Here is an 18,911-nt window from a genome sequence, read left to right on the forward strand (position 1 = left end):
TGCCCATGAATAAAGCAATCCCAGATCTTCTTTTGCCAGCATGTTAATGTGGGGACATATTTTTGATTCCATTTTTGTGCGACCGTTATTTTTGCCAACATCAGTAAAGTCGACACTAACGTTTCTGAGCTTTTTCTGCTTACAGATGTATGCCATGTCTCCAGAAAGATGGAATCTAGAGTGCAAGGGTAAGTTTATTTCTGTTATTAGTGCAATTTGTTGAATTATCAGCATCCAGTAGCCTACGCAATGACATGGCGACAGTGAGCCACGCGATGGTCACCTCGAGACTGGACTACTGTAATGCTCTCTACATGGGGCTGCCCTTGTCTCAAATTCGGAAGCTGCAGCTGGTGCAAAATGCCACGGCCAGGTTCTTGATGGGGCTCTCTAGGCATTGCACTGGCTGCCAATAGCATACCGGATTCATTTCAAGGTGCTGGTTCTTACCTTTAAAGCCCTACATGGTCAGGGACCTACACACCTAAGGGACCGCCTTTCCCCACATGTTCCCCAGAGAGCACTGCGGTCAGGCGCTCAGAATTGGCTGGCCCTCCTGGGTCTTAAGGAGGCTAGGCTGTCGATGGCCAGGGCCTTTTTGGTGGCGGACCCATCCTGGTGGAATGAGTTCCTGGAGGAGATCAGGGCCCTGCGGGACCTTTTACAGTTCCGCAGGGCCTGTAAAACAGAGCTCTTCCCCCAGGCTTTGGGGAGGGGCCACCACCAATGAAGAACATTGACTGGTTGAAAGTGAGAGGGCCCTGGACTCTGGAAATTGCCATCCACAACCCAGAGAACTGCAAGCCCTGCAAAGACATTCAAAATGAGAGCTGACTCCAAGCTGAGAACTTTGTATACCGGCTGCTACCATCATACGAATACCAACAACTACTAGCACTTCACTATGATTTTATAATTTGTTTCAATTGCAACTTATGTTTTTAACGTAACTATCTGCTTTTATGTAAGCCACCCTGAGCCAGCTGCAGCCGGGAGGGTGGGGTAAAAATCTGAAAAATAAATACATAAAATAGCACTCTTCTGAACCAGACCACGGGTCTAAGGAAGCTGTCCCAGGCCTGAGACAGGTGAGCCTTGGCACCCCTTGGTTCTGGACTTACCTTTGGGTTGTGGGCAGCAGTACTTGTCCAGCTGGATGGCCATTCCGTCTACCTGGAGACTGTATTGCCGGCAGACTCCCAGCAGCTCTTGCAAACTGCAGAATTTCTTGTGAACACCAGTGGTTGAGAAAGTCCCATCTCTGTTTCGCTGGATGAGCAGGCTTTTGAAGTCCTTCCTGATCGGTGCCTGGGGATGGAAGCAGCCATGGAGGGAATGATCCAGGCAAAGGAGTACGGGAAAATGGGGCTGCTTATACTACCAGGTTGGGTGCACCGATTTCAGCCTGGCTAGGGTTGCCAACCTCCAGCTGGTGGCTGGAGGTCTGCCGGGCTTTACAACTGATCTCCGTGCGACAAAGATCAGTTCATCTGGAGAAAATGGCCACTTTGGAAGGTAGGCGCTACGGCATTATAGCCCATTGAAATCCCTTCCCAAACTGTACCTTTCTCAGGCTCTACCCCCCAGATCTCCAGGTCTTTCCCAAATCAGAGCTGGCAACCCTACTCAGATCTCGGAATCCATTCCAGAATCATGTTATAAGCTAGAATGTTTCTCTCCCCCCCATACCTTTATTCAGGTTTGTCAAAATGGGAGGTTATGCAGTTCACCCTTCTTCCCACCAGTCATTTCCCCCCACTGGTTTGATATTCGAGACATGTAGCTGAAGCCCAGGACCTGTTTTATAACTTCAGCATTGCTTGGCACCTCTAAAAGAGCCACACACCCCATTCTAATCTGCTCCCTCCCTTCCGAATTAACTCTGGTGTTGATGTTTAAATTTATTTATTTATTTATTTATTTGGGACTTATATCCCGCCCTACACATTGTGTCTCAGGGCGGCTAACAAATAGGGTTTAAAAATTTAAAACAGTAAGACAATGTTACGTACATGATAAAAATGGTGCTACAATAATTTACATAAAAATAACCAAGATGCGCAACAAATCACATTGGCGGCAGATTTTCTTAATAGCATGAGCGCCAGGAGTACTATTTCCCAGCTCAATCGGGTGACATCTACCCCCCCCCCAATACGGTAGATGGATGATGGAATCTCGGTGATGGAATAGTGGCGGCGGTGGCTCCTACTCGAAGGCCCGGCGGAAGAGCTCCGCCTTTCAGGCCCTGCGGATCTGTATGAGGTCCTGCAGGGCCCGGATCTCCTCCGGGAGCTCATTCCACCAGGTAGGAGCCGCCACCTAAAATGCCCTGGCTCTGGTGTGGGCCAACTTCACGACTCGGGGGCCTGGCACTTCAAGGCGATGGAAATTCCCCGATCTGCTCTTGTTGCCTGAGTAAGAAATGCTTCTGCCCCACCCCTTCACAGTAAGCCCAATGTGTCAGTTCCTGGACCCACTCCGTCACCTCGATACAGATGGTGAGCAGGTAGCTGTCGAAATCATCTGGGTTTCGGCGAAGCAAGTAGGATCCTGCCCCGTGGCCCATTGTCTTCAGTTTGCTCACTGCAAATTCTGACCTGCAGGTAGACAAAATGAACACAGTAATTTGGTAATAATGTTCCTGGCACAGACTTTGGGGCCCTGTGGTCGGACGATGCAAGAATTCCTCACAGTGGGGTTCACATTAGCGGGTGCCCCCAAAAGGCATTTTTCCAGGGTCTTCCCAGCACCTTTGTACTGTAATGCTCACTCACTCATGTACACAAACACATTTCCCCCCAAAGTTAAATTAAAATTATTCTCAAACAGGCCACGGGCCTTTAAAAAAATCATGGTCTCAAATCTTTCCCTTGGGGATCCAACTTCTCTTTTGCCCGACCTTGCTTTAGAACCAGTTTAGAGTAAGGGATTTTCTGCATTCTTATTTTCCTTCTGTGTGTGTTCCTGTTGCTTTGGGGGGGCTGTTTCCTGTCCCACATGTGTCTTGCTCCGTCTAACTGTCGATTCGATATTACATTCCTTTATGCCCAGCTATCTCCCTGCAGATTTAAACTACCATGTTGATTACCTGTCAGCCAATGCGAAGAAAAGTGCTGGAGCTATTACGAAGTTCTTTTGGTCCAAAGGAGGTCGCAACTTAGAAGCTGCCATTAAGTTATTTACTATAAAAGTTTTACCCCAATTATTATATGGAGCTCCTTTGTCCCTCCTGGCAAATCTGACCTTACTTGAAAGAACGCAATCGAAATTTTTTAAGAGCTATTTTTCAAGTTCCACCAAGTGTTTCAAACGCTGCAATCCGCTTAGAGGCTGGCCTGGTCACGGTGGAGGCAAGATTGTGGATTGCTGCATTTCATTATTGGTTAAAACTGATTTTCTTATCCACTGGCCTTTCCCATACTATGATGCAGGACAACTTTGTTCCCTTATGGCGGAAACAGATAGAAGATAAACTGGTTTGTTATGGTTTTTCAAAACAATTTATTCTGTCCTTGGGACATGAGCAGGCTAGATCAGTTCTAAAACAAAGAATACTAGATGTTGAACGACAGATGGACGTGAGTAGGATTAGGAGCCCTGTATTTGATGTAAGTACATTTAATAAGATAACTTTGAGATCTTATATCAAATATTTAGATATTTGCAACCACAGAAGAATTTTTACCCTATTAAGATACAACGCCTTACCCTCAGCCATAATGGAGGCGAGATATACTAGAACACAGAGGAAAAGTTGTATATGTGGGTTGGGAGCTGACGAAACATTGGAACATGTAATTTTTGATTGTATTATATATCAAAACATTAGGGAAGTTTGATCAAGCCTATAGTTAATTCCTTTCCAGGTCGTAATAGAAGCATACTTTTCTCAACTATGCTGGCAGGGGATAACCAAAAGCTGACTAGGATGGTTGCCAAATTTGGTTGGTTGGCATACCAAACTAGGAAAGAAATAAAGTACAGATAGGCCTAAATCTAATTTCTGATCTTAATATTGATTTTATCATGTCTGTATTTTAACACTTTTAGATTCTTATTTATAATTTTAGATGCCATAATATTTTATAATTTTATTGCTCCCTTATCTGTACTTATCTGTCTTCTATTATACTGGTCTATGACCGTAATAAAGGCTTGTTGTTGTTAAACTACAGTTTTTTATTCTGGACACAACACAATGTAATATCAAATTTACCACTAGAGGGAGCAAAGCACATGTAGAACAGGACCCCCCCCCCAAGCAACAGGAACACACAAACAAGGAAAATGGGAATGCAGAAAAGCCCTAAGCTAGAATTAATACGGAGCTCCCTTGACTCTGTGTACAACATTTCCAATTACAGATTCATTTAGGGTTTAAAAATCTTTGGAAAGATACGGTGTAAGTGCTGGGTTTTATTTCCATTTTTTAATAGTCCGCCTGACTCACTGAGACTCAACACAGATTACACAGTATAAATCAATATGATCAACAGGATAGGACATCCAATAAACAGTGCAGGGTGATAGTCTGCATCTAGGCTTTTTTTTGTTTGTTAATTGCTTCAAGTAAAGTGGGGGCCTGGGATTCTAATGTTTTCTGAATATTAGTGGCTGCATTAATGGCTGTCTTGGTTTTCTTGATGTCTTACTGTAGTTCATATTTTGCTTGTCTTTTTTTAAAAAAATAGAAGTGTCTAAAAACTTTCAAAATAACTAAAATCTTTATCTAACCAGAAGACCTCTCAAGATTCAACAGCCAATTTGGGGAAGTCCAGAAATGGTGCTGTTCCAACTTCTAATTTGAAATTTTAATTGCACTTGGAGTTAAAGTTGCCAAACCTGGCTTGGGAAATTCCTGCAGATCTGGAGGAGATGCTTGGAGAGAGGAGAGGAGGAAGCTCACTGGGGGACATGATACCGTACAGTCCACTCACTGAAGCCGCCCGTGTCCCCCAGGGGACCTGGTCTCTGTAGTCTAGAGATTAATTGTATTTCTGGAGACTCTTAAGCCCGACCCGGCAATTGGCAAGTCTACTTAGACTGTGCAATTTTTAAAAGTTTTACAGCTAGTTTTAGAAGTAGTCTAGTGGTTAGAATGTCAGATGGCAACTGGGTAGATGGGTTCAAATCCTGAGTCTCCCACAAAGCTTACTTGGGCCAGTTGTTATAATTTACATCACAAGGTTGTTGAGAGGGGAGAACAGAGAAGGCGAGAACAATAAGCTACCCTTTGAACACAGAGTTTCCATCTGAGCATTCACTGGCTTAATAATCATTGCATGAAATTTCCTCCATGATGTTGTCCTTCCTAACATCCTGAAGTCTGCCTTCTGGTGTTTCAACCTCATTATTGCCCCTGCCTGATGGAGACGACCCTCCTCCACCAAATAGTGGCGGTGTGTGAGGTTCTTTGCTCACTTGATGGGTCCATGGCATTGGTTCTCCAGGTCTTCAAGAAGCCGGGGTGGAGCCACTTCTTTGCAAAAGTAGTGCTGGGTGTCGACGGTTAGCCGGTAGTAGCCGTCAACCAGTGAGACGAAGGCCAAGGCCTCCTGCAGGGTGAGGAACTCCATCTCCTGTTGGAAGAGAAGCAACCGGTGCTAAAGAGGTACATTAGTTGTGGCTTGCAAAGGTCTGGCCTTTTCCTTCCTGCAGCCACTTTTGAGTTCTAGGTAGACAACAGGGTGGGGAAGTCTCTCTCCACATTGTTGAGGGTCAGACTGTGCTAGCTCAGAGCTGCTATCTCCAGCTGCCCTTGGGAATAGGGGATGACCCAGGAAATGGAATGAGCAGGATGTGTTATTTATTTGTCCAAGTATATATATATATCTGTCTTCAAGTATATATATCTGTCTTCAAATATATATATTTGTCTTCAAGTATATATGTCTGTAAGTGCCATCAAATCGCAATTGACTTATGGCGACCCGAGCAAGGGGCTTTCAAGGCAAGTGAGAAGCAGAGGGGGTTTGCCATTGCCTTCCTCGGCAGAGTCTTCCTTGGTGGTCTCCTGTCCAAGTACCGACACTGCTTTGCCTCCGAGATCCGATGAGATTGGACTACACCATACCATTCCACATCCCTTTCAAGTATTTATACCCCATAAAAATACTTCTAGAGGTTTCCATGAGCATTAAAAAGATTGAAAACAGCGGAAAATAAATGAGGAATTAATAGCGTGAAGCTTGGTGTAAAATAACTTGAGATCATTCATGAAAGGGGTGAAGGAAAACAGATGAGAGTGTTGAAAAGTGACAATACTCTAATTTTTAAGAATAACATAACAACCCAGCAAAAAAAGAAGAAGAAAAAAGACTCGGGTTTGAACTTGATAGGTTGGATGACAGATGGACCAGCAAGATAATACAAGGCAGGGGGAACGTTTTGACCAAAGGCTTGACAAAAGTATGTGTTTCTAAAATGAGGTGGCACTGGATGAACGTCTTGTTGTATGGAGTTGCAAACTCTTAGTGCCACAGCAAAAAAGGCTCCATCCCTGGAGCTCAGCCTCCTAGGAGGACTTTGGAAGCTGAATCTAGGTTCAAATCGAGGTATCGTTTCTCTGCATTTTATTGTTTTTAATGAGTTTGGGATTACCATTTGATTGTACATCCCAGTATGAAGGGACACTCTGGCCGTTTTGAGAATAGTTTTTCACACAAATTTTGTAAAGATGTGTGAAAATTTGCCAAAACACGAGGGGCACATTGCCAAAAATGCTTGCAAATTTCCTCCCCTCTGTCCTGTTTGCAGCTCGACTCTCATTCAGACATTGAGCAACTGAGTAGAGGCACTGAAACAACTTGGTGGGGGGGAAGGAACCGGGAGAGACAGAAATATCAACCACCATGCCCCCCCCCCAGACTCACTAGGACTCGGCTGTCTGTCTTGGTTATGCTGACAACACGGTTCTCTACCGGCAGACCATCTCGGCTGGCTTGCTTGATGCTAATATCGGTAATCTCGGGGAAATCACAAAATGGCTGGCAGGTCTGGAGGGATGGGAAAGAAGAAAACGACAAGAAATTGATCTAGTCAGGCCTAGAAATGGGTAGAATTAAGGGAAGTAGAAGGCATAAATGGATTCCTGAGGTTCACAATGGAAATGAGATTTGGTTACTTGCTCTTGATCCATCGTTCCACTGAAAAAGGAGGTTAAAAAAAAATCTGTACCTCCTTGTTCGTCTCTCCCTGCTGTTCATTTTTTTAATTGAATTTTATGTCACATCCTCTATTTCCGCTTTTATCAGAGCCAAAAAGCGTCACTTGTGGGAGGTTACTGCTCTCATTTTCTTTATTTGCTTTAGCCATTCTTTGTTTTAGGTTGCTTTTCTAAAGCTTGAAGTGTCGTGCAAAAAATACAAGCATTAAAAAAATCAAGTTCCTAGACCTCATGAGCACAAAGGTTTTGTACACTCCTTGGACCATAGTCCTGTCCTTTTCTCCCTTATCTTGTAATTTTTTTCCTTGTTGTCGCTGTCAGGACTTATGGTGACCTCACAGGGTTTTCAAGGCAAGAGATGTTCAGAGGTCATTTGCCATTGCCCGCCTCTGTGTCGCAACCCTGGACTTCTTTGGAGGCCTCCCATCCAGGACTGACCCTGCTGAGCTTCCAGGATCTGATGAGATCAGGCTAGCTTGGGCTATGTAGGTCAGGGCTGTATAGTGCCAAGCGTATTGATATTTTTGTAATAATAGTAGTATGTACTGTTTTGATGTCATTGTAGTAATAGCAATGTTTTATCTCTACTTCCAAAATCTAAGAATCTCTCTTACTACTGGGACAATTTAAAACTTGGCACACATTTCCCCCTATTAAATCTCCCTGTAAACTGAGAGGGGAACTTCAAGAGTGGTGTAGCAGTGAAAGTGTTGGACTAAGACCTGGGAAATCCAGGTCTGAATTCCCACTTGTGCCATGGAAGTTAGGATTGCCATTCCCCCATGGGGGTGGGGGTTTACCTGCTTTAGGGGCCCCCAATCTGCCCCCACCCAGCTAGCTGGTGGGGGGAGCCCTGCTCCCAAAGAGCCCCATCCGCGCCAACGTGCCCAGTGCAATGACATCACCCAGAGGGGACATTATCACACAGGGCACGTTGCGCAGGGGACGCTCTAGTGTGTAAGAAAAAACTCTATGGTTACCGAAAATGTCCTGGGCACGGAGAGGGACCCCCTTTGCTGGCAGCCAGGTAAGACCTGGCAACCCTAATAGAAGCTCGCTGAGTGATCTTGCCTACCTCACAGGGTGGTTGTGAGGATAAAACAGAGGAGTGGAGAATGGTATAAGCCACTTTGGGTCCCCATTGGGGTGAAAGGCAGGATATAAATAAAAGTAAATAAATTAAATAAATAAGTGGTTAGCAGGTTTGCAGTTATTGTTCTTAAACAGTACACATCAACAGAACGAAGCCGTGGGAGCTGCAGTTTATAAGGAGAAATGGATGTCTAGAAAAAAAGGGCTATTTGAGTTTTTCCTCTTGGGCCATTTCCCCCCTGACAGCTGGCACGCCAAGTTATTTTAGCTCTGCTGGGGAAACTTTACAGGTACATGATTTTTGCAAGGAAATTAAATTCCCCTTCTCTCAGTTCAGCCTGTAGCCCCATGTCTATATTTCCTTTTAGAACAAAAATTAGGCAACTGTATGTAACATGTAGTTCCTGTGGAGACGGTCCTGGATTTAAATGAACGATTTACATTTGGTCAGGGGTCAGTTCCTGCAGGAGTGCACAGGAGCGGAGCTCTGGCAGTAAAGAGCCCAGGGGGCGGGCACATGCAACAAGCCCCACTCCCTGCTCCCAGCAGCCCTCAGTCAAAGCAAGAAGCAGCCAGATAAGATGCAGAGCTCCCCCCGGCCCCCTGGTCCAAAACAGTCCAGTGGCACCTTTAAGACTAGGTTTTATTCAGGTACAAGCTCTCCCTCCTCTGTGAGGACAGATCTGCACGTCCCCCCCCCAATAGCTAGCAATCCAAAACAGTCCAGTGGAGCCTGAGCGGTGGGTGTTGCCTTCTGACATACTTCTGGTGATGTCAGGGGGTGTGGCATATGCAAATAAGTTATGCTAATGAGCTTCTGCACCTCTTTTTCTACAAAATGACCCCTGCATTTGGTGTACGCAGAAATGAATTAGCATGAACAATAAAATCAGTGGCTAGCTCCCCCCCCAAAAATATTCCCCAGATATTGTTGCTAGAGATGCCCAGAAAGCTTACTGTCCCCAAACCAATTCAAATCAGGATACTATGCTGTGAGATTTGTCTTACTCCTAAATTAGGTTCTGCTCTATTTTTTCCCGCATAGATCCCCTGACATCTCCATAAGCTGAACCTGGAAGTAGATTCGACCGCAATCTTCTCACCCCATCCTCACTGTGACTCGAAGAGATCCCTGTTTCCCCACAGACTCGGATCACTCGCTTAGCCTCCTTGGCCCCCGGGGCCCTGGTTAGGAAGGTCTCCTGTTCTGGGGCTCCCCGCAGACTCTCCAGCTCCATGAGGTACTTCAGCTTAAGAGAGCGGCCTTCGGTCTGAAGGACGCTGATCTTGTGGAGGGAAAGGCCCACGTGGTGACGGATACGTTTGCGAGTGACAAAGTTTTGCGTCCGCAGCTGGCTTCGCAGCTTCTCGGGAAGACATGACTTGTAGCTGGAAAGGAGAGGAGGCAACAAGATCAGGAATTAGCTTGCTTGCTTGTGTTGGAAGAAGGTGCCACAGGTAGCTGAGGCAGGCAGTAGCATACAACCCCAAATATGTTTAAGAACTGGACATGGAAAGGTGTTTAGAGTTGTCGTGAGACTTGTACAACTACCTCCTTCTCCTGGTAGGATGGGCGGAGCCTAGCTGTGCCTGGTGATCAAAGGTGGACCCTAATAGACACATGGTGGACCTAATGACAAAAGCTCTCCTTATGCCAACCAGAAAAATTGTCCCTTTGTTTTCATACCCTTTACCTTCAGATTTTGGCCCTCTGGTTGGAAAGCCTGCATAGGAGACCAAAATCCATGAGATCTAGCAACTTGACTGAGGCTCACATCAGCCAGTATTGTGTAGTAGTTAAGAGTGGTGGACTCTAATATGAAGAACCAGGTTTGATTCCCCATTCCACCACATGAAACCTGCTGGGGGACCTTGGGCCAGTCACAGTTCTCTGAGAACTCTCTCAGCCCCACACAACAAAGCCCCGCCCCCACTTCGGGTGCCCCGCTTCCAGCCCTCATTCAGCTAGGAGGAGGCAGGAGAAGAGGGAGGGTAAGTTGCTTCCTCCCCGCCTCTCCCCACCCCTGCCTGGGGCCAGGGCGGGCCCCTCATGGGGCTCGGCAGTGGAGCCGCAAGGCCAGCGGCGGCCGGGACCGCTGGGGGCCGGGGGGGCCTTCGCGGGGCTTCCTCGCACTCCCGCCGGCCTTGCAGGACCACCGCCGGGCCCCTGATGGGGCCTTATGACACGCTACCAGTGATGTCAGAGGGTGTGGCCTTATGACACACTTCCGGTGATGTCAGGGGGTGTGGCATATGCTAATGAGTTATGCTAATGAGTCCCCCTAGCTCTTTTTCTACGAAACGACCCCTGGAGAAAGGGAAGGAGATTGTAAGCCACTTAAAAAACCCCTACTGTTCTTCTTTATCATCTGGCTGAGGCTGACATTTCAGTCTAAATGGGTGTAAGGCGAGTCCTCCTTGTCCAATAAGGAATGGACAGGAGGGTTCTGAAGGGGCCCACCCTAAGTTAAGTTTCCACAGCTTTGCCTTCTCATAAGGCATTGTGGGATCCTCCTTTAATCTAGTGCTCTTTCGCTCTGTTGATTTCTGAAGCTGCCACCTTTGGTATAGATATCTGCTTCTGAAGCATTCCCCTCTGCTCATGATCAGGGGCATTTTGCTTATGAATCCTTCATAGACGTATCAGAAATTCTCTTTGCAGGACAAGAAGGAATTCTGCACAGACACTGAGACCCTCAGTCACTGAGGCGCCTACTATGTTTTTCACAGTGAAAAGGACACAACCACCGGTGACCAGATGGCTGGGCCTTAATTAGCCCCCTTTTCACAAAGCACTGTAGTTTTTTAGGAGTTCTATTCACCATGGCCGCACCAATTTTTGGAGAATGTCCCCCCCACCGGTGATATTCTCACCTGATCGTTCTGAGTACCTGGAGAGGGTTCTGTTTCCTCTCCTTTGAGATTCGTAGCATGTCAAGCACAGCTAGGCCCAGACACGTCTCTTGGGACTCCAAAGTTAAGGACACGTCCATCTGTCCACTGAGGAAATCACTGCGGGACTGAGAAAGAATGGTTTCCCTCATGTGTTGTCATGTTCCTTCCAATAGTAGAAACAGTTGTACAGCCATATTGGTCTGTGCAGAGTCCAAAACTGAGCAAGGAATCTGTGCAATACCTTCTATTAGGACCAACTAGGGGTTGCCAGCTCTGGGTTGGGAAATACCTGGAGATTTTGGGGGTGGAGCTTGGGAAGGGCGGGGTTTGGGTAGGGGAAAGAATGTGACTGAAAATCAGACTTGCTCTGCTTGTGGTGTGCATTTACTTTTGTGCACACTTAAGTGATTGTTTGCAATTTAACATGAGCCATATTTCAAACATCTGTGTCATTGGCAACATTCATTATTACATGAGCAGCCAGGTAGTAGTTACTGTTTGGTGCCTGATCAAAAACTACTAGATTGCTGGGGGTGATGGGAACTGTAGTTTCCTTGGCCTTCAGAAGGCCATGAAAACTGCAACTCCCATCCACCTCATTGGGAGTTCATTCTGAGGAAAAGTAATATACAGGAAATGGTGCCCAGTCAACAGTTCCTTGAGAGGCATTACTAGAAAGTGACATACTCACTTGGGCAAAGAGATAATCCAGTGTTGGGTAATCCAGTACAGGTTTCTCTTGGTCGTTTGCTGGCCCAAATCGATATGACTTTCGTGGCCCAAACCAGTTGGGGAAGAAAAACCTGCCCAAGATACAAGACCCATGTGCTTTGATGGAGGATTGGACAGGAAGGAATGAGGGTTTTATTTGAAACACAGGCTTTCTAAAGAATCAGTGGCTTAAAGCATAGAGGGCATTCACCTGAAGTGGGGGCAATGGGACTGAAATATCGATCTACTGAGATGGAAGATTTGGGTTGGGGTGAGGGTGGAAACGATGACTGCGTGAACTCCAGTGCAGCTGATAGAAGGTTATTTAGTTCATCGAAAGAGCAATAGACTTGGGCTGCGATCAGACATGCTGCTTGATCTGGTGTTGTCGCTGTTCCCTTCAGGATTTAAAATGCACGTCCAGACAGCAACATCTGTGTTCCATTCCCCAGGTGTGGGCACCTGTTCTTACCTGTCTTCGAGCTAGAGTTATTTGGCACCGAGGAAAGTCCGGTACTTCCTGGTGCATGTGGTTGCACCCCACATTTCTGGATGTCTGATCAATCCATTGCGCTCTCAAGCAGCTTGGGAAGTCTGAATGTTCCCTTCTGATTTAGGGCTTTTTTTTTTGAGGCAGTTAGTGAGGTGCACATAACTGCATATCTCTCTCTCTCTCTCTCTCTCTCTCTCTCTCTCTCTCTCTCTCTCTCTCTCTCACACACACACACACACACACACACACACACACACACACACAAAGGAGTTTATCAAAACTGTGTTTTCTTTTTTAAAAGCTTTCTAGGAAAGATGCCTGTGTACTTTTTTTCTGTGTTTTCAGGCCACAGGGAGGGAAGAGGGCAGTCTGAGAACGATGCCCATGACTCCAGCTTCGCTCCAAGCTTTGAAATAAAAAATCCAGCAGCCCACAGGACACAGGATAAGGCTTCTCTATTCTCTCCCCTGAGCTTTGAAACATTTGAAATGTTGAATTTATCAAAAGCAGGTTTGAAAACACTTCCTTTGCACTGAACTACATATCCCAGCAGCCTCCTCCAGCAATCCCATTGGCCACCAGCTGCTGCCATTCTGCCAGGAGTTTGAAGCGCTGCTTCCCATAAGCACTTATGGCATGCTCAAAAAACAAATGCTTAGAAAAACTTGCCTGATCGACTTCCGGTTTATGGCGACATGCTGGCGGATGCATCTCCCGGACCTCCCGGGGATGTGATCTGTGCACCAGTGGAAAGGAGGGGGGGGGGCGATGGGTTGCTACCCCCCCCCGGAGCCTTGGCAAAAGGCTCCTAGCCATGGGGATTTTGAGGGGTGACCTCTTCACCAGCACGATGCTGGGGAATTGAGGCGCTCCTCCGTCCCGACGGTCCTGCCGCTGAGTGTCCATATGGATCTAGAGCCGCTGACCGGGACAAGCATCGGAGTTCGAGCATTTTGAACGTGTGCCGAGCAAGATTGTATGACCAACAATGAACAGTGAGTCGGGTTAAAGTGAATACGAGAATTTAAAACGAAAGCTACCCCCTGGGAATGGCGGAAAAAGCGAGCGGGGGAGGGGGGAGCGGAAGAAAAAGCATTGACATTTGTTTTGAGAGACTTACCAGAGTGCGGCTAAGCATTTGGGCGTATTTCAGAGATTTTAGCAAGTTTTCATAAAAGTAAACAATCCATAAAGATGGCGGGGAAGAGGGCAGAGAAAGACAAACCAGCAAAAGTGAAACCAGCCGGGATCTGGAGCCCTCAACCGGAAGAGGTCACCGAGTTCTCCAAAATGTTGGCAGATTCCTTGCGCCCTCTGCTGGACCAGATGACTAACATCAAACAACCGCTGACGACTCTAAACCAGAATCTTGTAACTCAGCAGCTCCAACTGACTGAGACTTTAAAAATAATGGAGCAAACGGCTGAGAAGGTGAAGGAAATGGACGCCAACTTGAAAAAAGTCAAGAAAAAGGTGCAAAAGCTGAAAAAGAAACAAGCTTCGGAAGAATCACAACTTTTACAGCTGCAAATGAAGAAAGCAAATTTGGTCCTATGGTTTCAATGGGTCCCACAATTAAAAGGTGAGAATCTAAAGCAACTCCTGAGTGAAGCATTAGCCCCAGTTACAGATCTGAAAGCGGAGTATCTTGCAAGCGAAATGGATGTGGTCTATAGGTCCTATTCCATGTACATCAAAAAGAATAATCTGCCTGGGGAAATAGTGGCCAGATTCTCAAAGCGACATGTGACGGATTCTATCCTGAAAGCAACTATGCGAACACCCTTGAAAATCAGAGACAATACCATCAGGATTCTAAAAGACATTCCATTTGAAACAAAAGAAAAAGAAATATAAAGACTTAATCCTTTTTCTACAAACAAAACAGCATTGTCTACAGATGGTTAATTCCAGAATAAGTCATTTTCGAACTACACGATAAAAAATAAAAGATTGACTCTGTCTCCAAAGCACATGAGTTCCTGAGAATGCAGCTGGGAGAGACAGCCGAGGTCGAGAAGGAAAAAGAAGACAGCAAATCCAATGGTGAATTGAACTCGGTGTCTTCCGACGAGGACTTTCTTTCCGATAAGGGGGCGGCTGTCCCCAAGCGTACATATAAATTGAGGATTAGAAAAGATAAGATAAAATGAAGGCTGAAGGACTCTGAATTGTGCCTTAAAACTTTAGTTTTATTATGGGATGCTCTGGGGGTTCTCTTAAACAGTTAAAACATTGGATAAAAAGATTAAAAATTTAGCATAACCGACTACGTTCAAAGTAACACTAGCAATTTAAGATTAACATTTATATAAGCTATTGTCATGATCTCCTATACTTGGGGTTTTAGTTAGTAGTGGTTTTCTTTCCTTTCTCCCTAGATGTAGTTACCCCTTCACAATTTTTCATTGTAGTTTGTAATCTATTTAAAAATGCAGTAAAAAATCCCCTCCGGGGGGCATTAAAAGAAAAGAAAAGAAAAACTTGCCTGATCACCCCACTCCATGGCTGCCACGTCTGATCAATCAACCACAGGGTGAAAGTGCATTGAAGCGGGTTAAGGGGAGAGGTCTGATCAAAACTCTCCATTACAAAAAAAACTTAGATCAATTAGAAGCTCTGGGCATGTCACTCTCTGACCACCTCCCCACAGTGTGTGTTGTTATAAACATGACAACAAGCTGGTCTGGCACAAGAGCTCCAGAGACTGATGTTCAAATCAAGTAGACTTGGTGCAGCCATGACGGCCACAGTGGCCTTCAGCAAGCCATGCTGTCTTCTCTCAGACACCCCAGAGAGGCTCATGGCATATGGAGGTTGAACTCAGCAAGAAGAGAGGCTGGGAAACGGAAAGAAAGAGGCTATAAGTGCAAAGGGAGAAGCAGAACATGAAATGCCAAAGAGCTGGGTAGGCACAATACAAGGTGGAGGGGAGTGCCAGACAGGGGACGTATCTTAGGGGGGCCGATCTCAGCCTGGAGACATCCACAGTACCTAATTCTGTAGATCACCACCGCGCTGCACGACTCGTCCACGTGAAAGACATGGTTGGGCGGATACCAGCATGACAGATCTTCTGTGGCCAGGGAGAACAGGGGATGGCAGACAGGAAGAAGACCTGGGAGAAACAAGAAGATGGATCTTGGTTTCCAGACAGGGCCGGCCCCAGCTTATTTTGCACCCTAGGCGAGGATCCCTTCTGGCGCGCCCCCCCCCCCATGTCCCCACCAGTTTTCAAAAATAAATGCATTTTAGGAAGAATGAAAAACACAAATAATCAAGAAACTCCCAGAGTACGGGGCCGGGTGCACCGTGGCGCCCCTAAAGGCCGGCCCGCTCTAGGCGATCGCCTAGTTCGCCTAGTGAGTGAGCCGGCCCTGTTTCCAGTAGTCATTGGACATTCAGAGGGAGGGGGAAAATGTGGCCAGGTACCCCTCCATCATGCCTAGGGCCAACTGAGATACTTTAGGGAGCACCCTTTCTCCTGGGGCCATCCTGGCTCCCACCCTCCATCCTTGCATGGAGAACCCTAATCTGTGCCTGCCTAGCTGGCCCTGTGTGTGGAACTGGAAGCAGTTCCGAGAATGCTACCTTTGAGGAGCCTGGCCTTTAACTTTCTGCCTAGTAACCTATTTGTTTTCCTCCAGGACCACCGGACTGCATTTCCCAAATCCCAATGCCACTGATGCCTGAAGGAGAGGTAGAGTCAAGCCCGTCATCCTTCTCCTTCTAAACACTCCCTCCCCCCCTTCTGGTTTGTCATAGTCTGCTGCTCTTGCTATCCCTCAAAGGTTGTAGCTGCCACGGAAAAGGGGTCTCTGTGTGAAAATGAATGTTCAACTTACCACACGCTTTGGCCGCAGCCACACAGAGCTGTTCGGCAGTGTAGTCCCCGTATGAGAAGGTCAGACTTCCTCCTGAATCTGGGGCCAACTGGACGGAGTTTGGGTGGTAGTACAGATGGACATGTAGGACCCCTGAGCTAGCGGAGGACAGGCTGTCGGATCTGCTGCTGATCAAGGGGGAGTCGTCGCTGGTGGGAGGCATGCTTCCGACCTGAAGGAAGGCAAAAATGGCTCTCCTTAGTGGGCCGAGGAGCTGAGGCTTGTTTGTTTATGGCTCAGAGAGATCAACTTTGAAATGTTTGTTACCAGTTAAAGTGGGGGAAGAAGGGAAGGAGTCTCCCCTCTAAATTTTTTTAAAAACGATGCTGAGGTCTCACTGACTGAGGGGTTTCACGATGAGTAAGGCACTCTCACAACAGAGAGTGAGCTGACAGTGTAGGGTTGCCAGCCTCCAGGTGGGGCCTGGGGATCTCCCAGAATGACAGCTGATCTCCAGGCGACAGAGATCAATCCCCCCGGGGAAAATGTCTGCTTTTGAGGGTCGACTGTATGGCATTATACCCTGCTGAGGCCCCTCCAACTAACTTCCCCAAGCTCTGCCCCCCAAATCTCCAGGAATTTCCCAACCCAGAGCTGGCAACCCTGTGGATATGACCAGTATATACTGATTACTCTCAAAATCCAGTGTGACATACCTTGCAGTAGCAACCAGCCCTCCACCACAAAGCATCCATGACAGGGTTGCCATCTCCAGGTTGGGAAATTCCTGGAGATTTTGAAGGTACAGACTCAGGAGGGCGGGGTTTGGGGAGGGGAGGGAGCTCAGCAAGGGTATAATGCCATAGAATCCCCCCTTCCAAGCAGCCATTTCCCATGCCTCTATAAGGCTTACGTGGGGGGTGGGGGATGCCTAATGTATTTGTTTGGTGTAATGGTTAGGTGCGTGGACTCTAATCTGGGAGAACCGGGTTTGATTCCCCACTCCTTCACATGCAGCTGCTGGTGTGACTTTGGGTCAGTCACAAGTTCTCTCAGAGCTGTTCTCTTAAGAGCAGTCCTTGAAAGAGCTCTCTCTGCCCCACCTACCGAACAGGGTGTCTGTGGTGGGAATGGGAAAGGAAAGGGATTGTAAACTGCTCTGAGACTCCGAGTGAAGGGCGGGGTATCAATCCAATCTCTTCTCTTCTATTTACAGCAGATGTCCATTGATACTGGTCAGCTGTGCTATGAATTTATCTATATATTTAATTCGTTTATACATTTAATTTATTTCTCTCCAAAGGGTGCCCAAAGTGACTTACATTATTCTCCTCTCCTCCAGTTTATCCTCACAACAACCCTGTGAGGTAGGTTAGGCTGAGAGTGTGGGACTGAGTGTGGGACTAGCCCAAGATCACCCATTGAGCTTCCATGGGAGTTTGAACTTGGGTCTTACAGATCCTGGTCTGACACTCTAATCACTGCAACATGATGGCTCTATGAGAAATGGTGGATGTATGTATTTTCTTGTAGCTGTCTGGTAACATTTACAGTTGGGGTATGAAACACAGATGTTGAAGCAGGGAGACAGAGAAATGCCAATAAATATATTATGAGCGTGATCACACACACAATTAGCCGCACCAAAGAAGAAGAAGAAGAAGAAGAGATTGGATTTATACCCCACCCTTCACTTGGAGTCTCAGAGTGGCTTACAAACTCCTTTCCCTTCCCCTCCCCACAACAGACACCCTGTGAGGTAGGTGGGGCTGAGAGAGCTCTTTCCAGAACTGCCCTTGAGAGAACAGCTCTGGCAGAACTATGGCTTGCCCAAGGTCATCCAGCAGTTGCAAGTGGAGGAGTGGGGAATCAAACCCAGTTCTCCCAGATTAGAGTCCACACACTTAACCACTACACCAAACTGACTCCTTCACCTGCTTTTTCTGCACCCATATACCTGCCAACTGAGGATACCACTTCATGCACCTCACAAAGTGGAATGAAGTTTGCAAAAAGTTTATGCCACAATAAAATAGTTGCCCTTTAAGGTGCCACAGGAACGATCTTTTTATGACACTGGCCCAACAGCTAGATATCTCCTTGGGATAGTAACAAGGGAACATTATAAGATGGTAAGACATTTCAGATTGTGTAAGCCCTTTTGGAAAACAGTAACTGTGTCTTTTAGATAAAGCGTGTTTTAAAACTAAACTTTTTTTTAACATGATAATGTGAAATACACTCTCATCAGCTCCAGGTACTGATGTTATTTAATCTTGGCTGTCTGTTTTCAGCTCCCCCAGGGGATGAATGCCCTATAAGAGGCAGCAAAGGAAGTGGATTCTGTTGAGTTATGAATGGTGCGCATCACAACGTAATAGAAAATGGTCACAAAAGCTTGGCAGAGTCCCAACACAATTCCATTAGCAAACCAGAATGCCAGACCAGAAGGGTGCAATGAGACATGAACATCTGGGAAGCACCCCGCACCCGTCGGCAACCTGTTTTGCTCTGCTGCAGAAGCGGAGGAAAAAAGACACCAGGGAAAGTCCGGTAGCAAACGGGTCGCTACGGGCCACGGACGGACTTCCCCTGTCGGATCGCTCCAGCACTCTCTCGTGGCGTTGGGATGGTCTCATCAGGCCATCCCAACTCTGTACTGTTGTCCCCCCCCCCTCTCAGTATGCACATCATCGCACACTCCGTAGGGAGCCCTCAGTGCTGAGAC

At 46.8% G+C, this 18,911-nt stretch overlaps 1 protein-coding gene across 1 annotated transcript in view; it reads right to left on the bottom strand.

Moving 5' to 3' along the window:
• The window catches only part of JAK3 (Janus kinase 3), a 39,911-nt gene extending 23,505 nt beyond the window's left edge, over nucleotides 1–16,406 (bottom strand). The window contains exons 1-9 of the mRNA XM_015423366.1: nucleotides 16,205–16,406; nucleotides 15,354–15,477; nucleotides 11,847–11,958; nucleotides 11,135–11,280; nucleotides 9,364–9,649; nucleotides 6,876–6,998; nucleotides 5,425–5,582; nucleotides 2,489–2,600; nucleotides 1,122–1,308 (exon numbers count right to left, since the gene is read on the bottom strand). Coding sequence (XP_015278852.1) covers nucleotides 1,122–1,308; nucleotides 2,489–2,600; nucleotides 5,425–5,582; nucleotides 6,876–6,998; nucleotides 9,364–9,649; nucleotides 11,135–11,280; nucleotides 11,847–11,958; nucleotides 15,354–15,477; nucleotides 16,205–16,406 — 1,450 coding nt within the window. The remainder of the gene's footprint in view (nucleotides 1–1,121; nucleotides 1,309–2,488; nucleotides 2,601–5,424; nucleotides 5,583–6,875; nucleotides 6,999–9,363; nucleotides 9,650–11,134; nucleotides 11,281–11,846; nucleotides 11,959–15,353; nucleotides 15,478–16,204) is intronic.
• Between the last annotated feature and the right edge of the window lie 2,505 nt (nucleotides 16,407–18,911).

The sequence above is a fragment of the Gekko japonicus genome, unplaced genomic scaffold (genome assembly GCF_001447785.1).
Source record: "Gekko japonicus isolate JY-2015 unplaced genomic scaffold, Gekko_japonicus_V1.1 scaffold1634, whole genome shotgun sequence".
NCBI lineage: Eukaryota > Metazoa > Chordata > Lepidosauria > Squamata > Gekkonidae > Gekko > Gekko japonicus.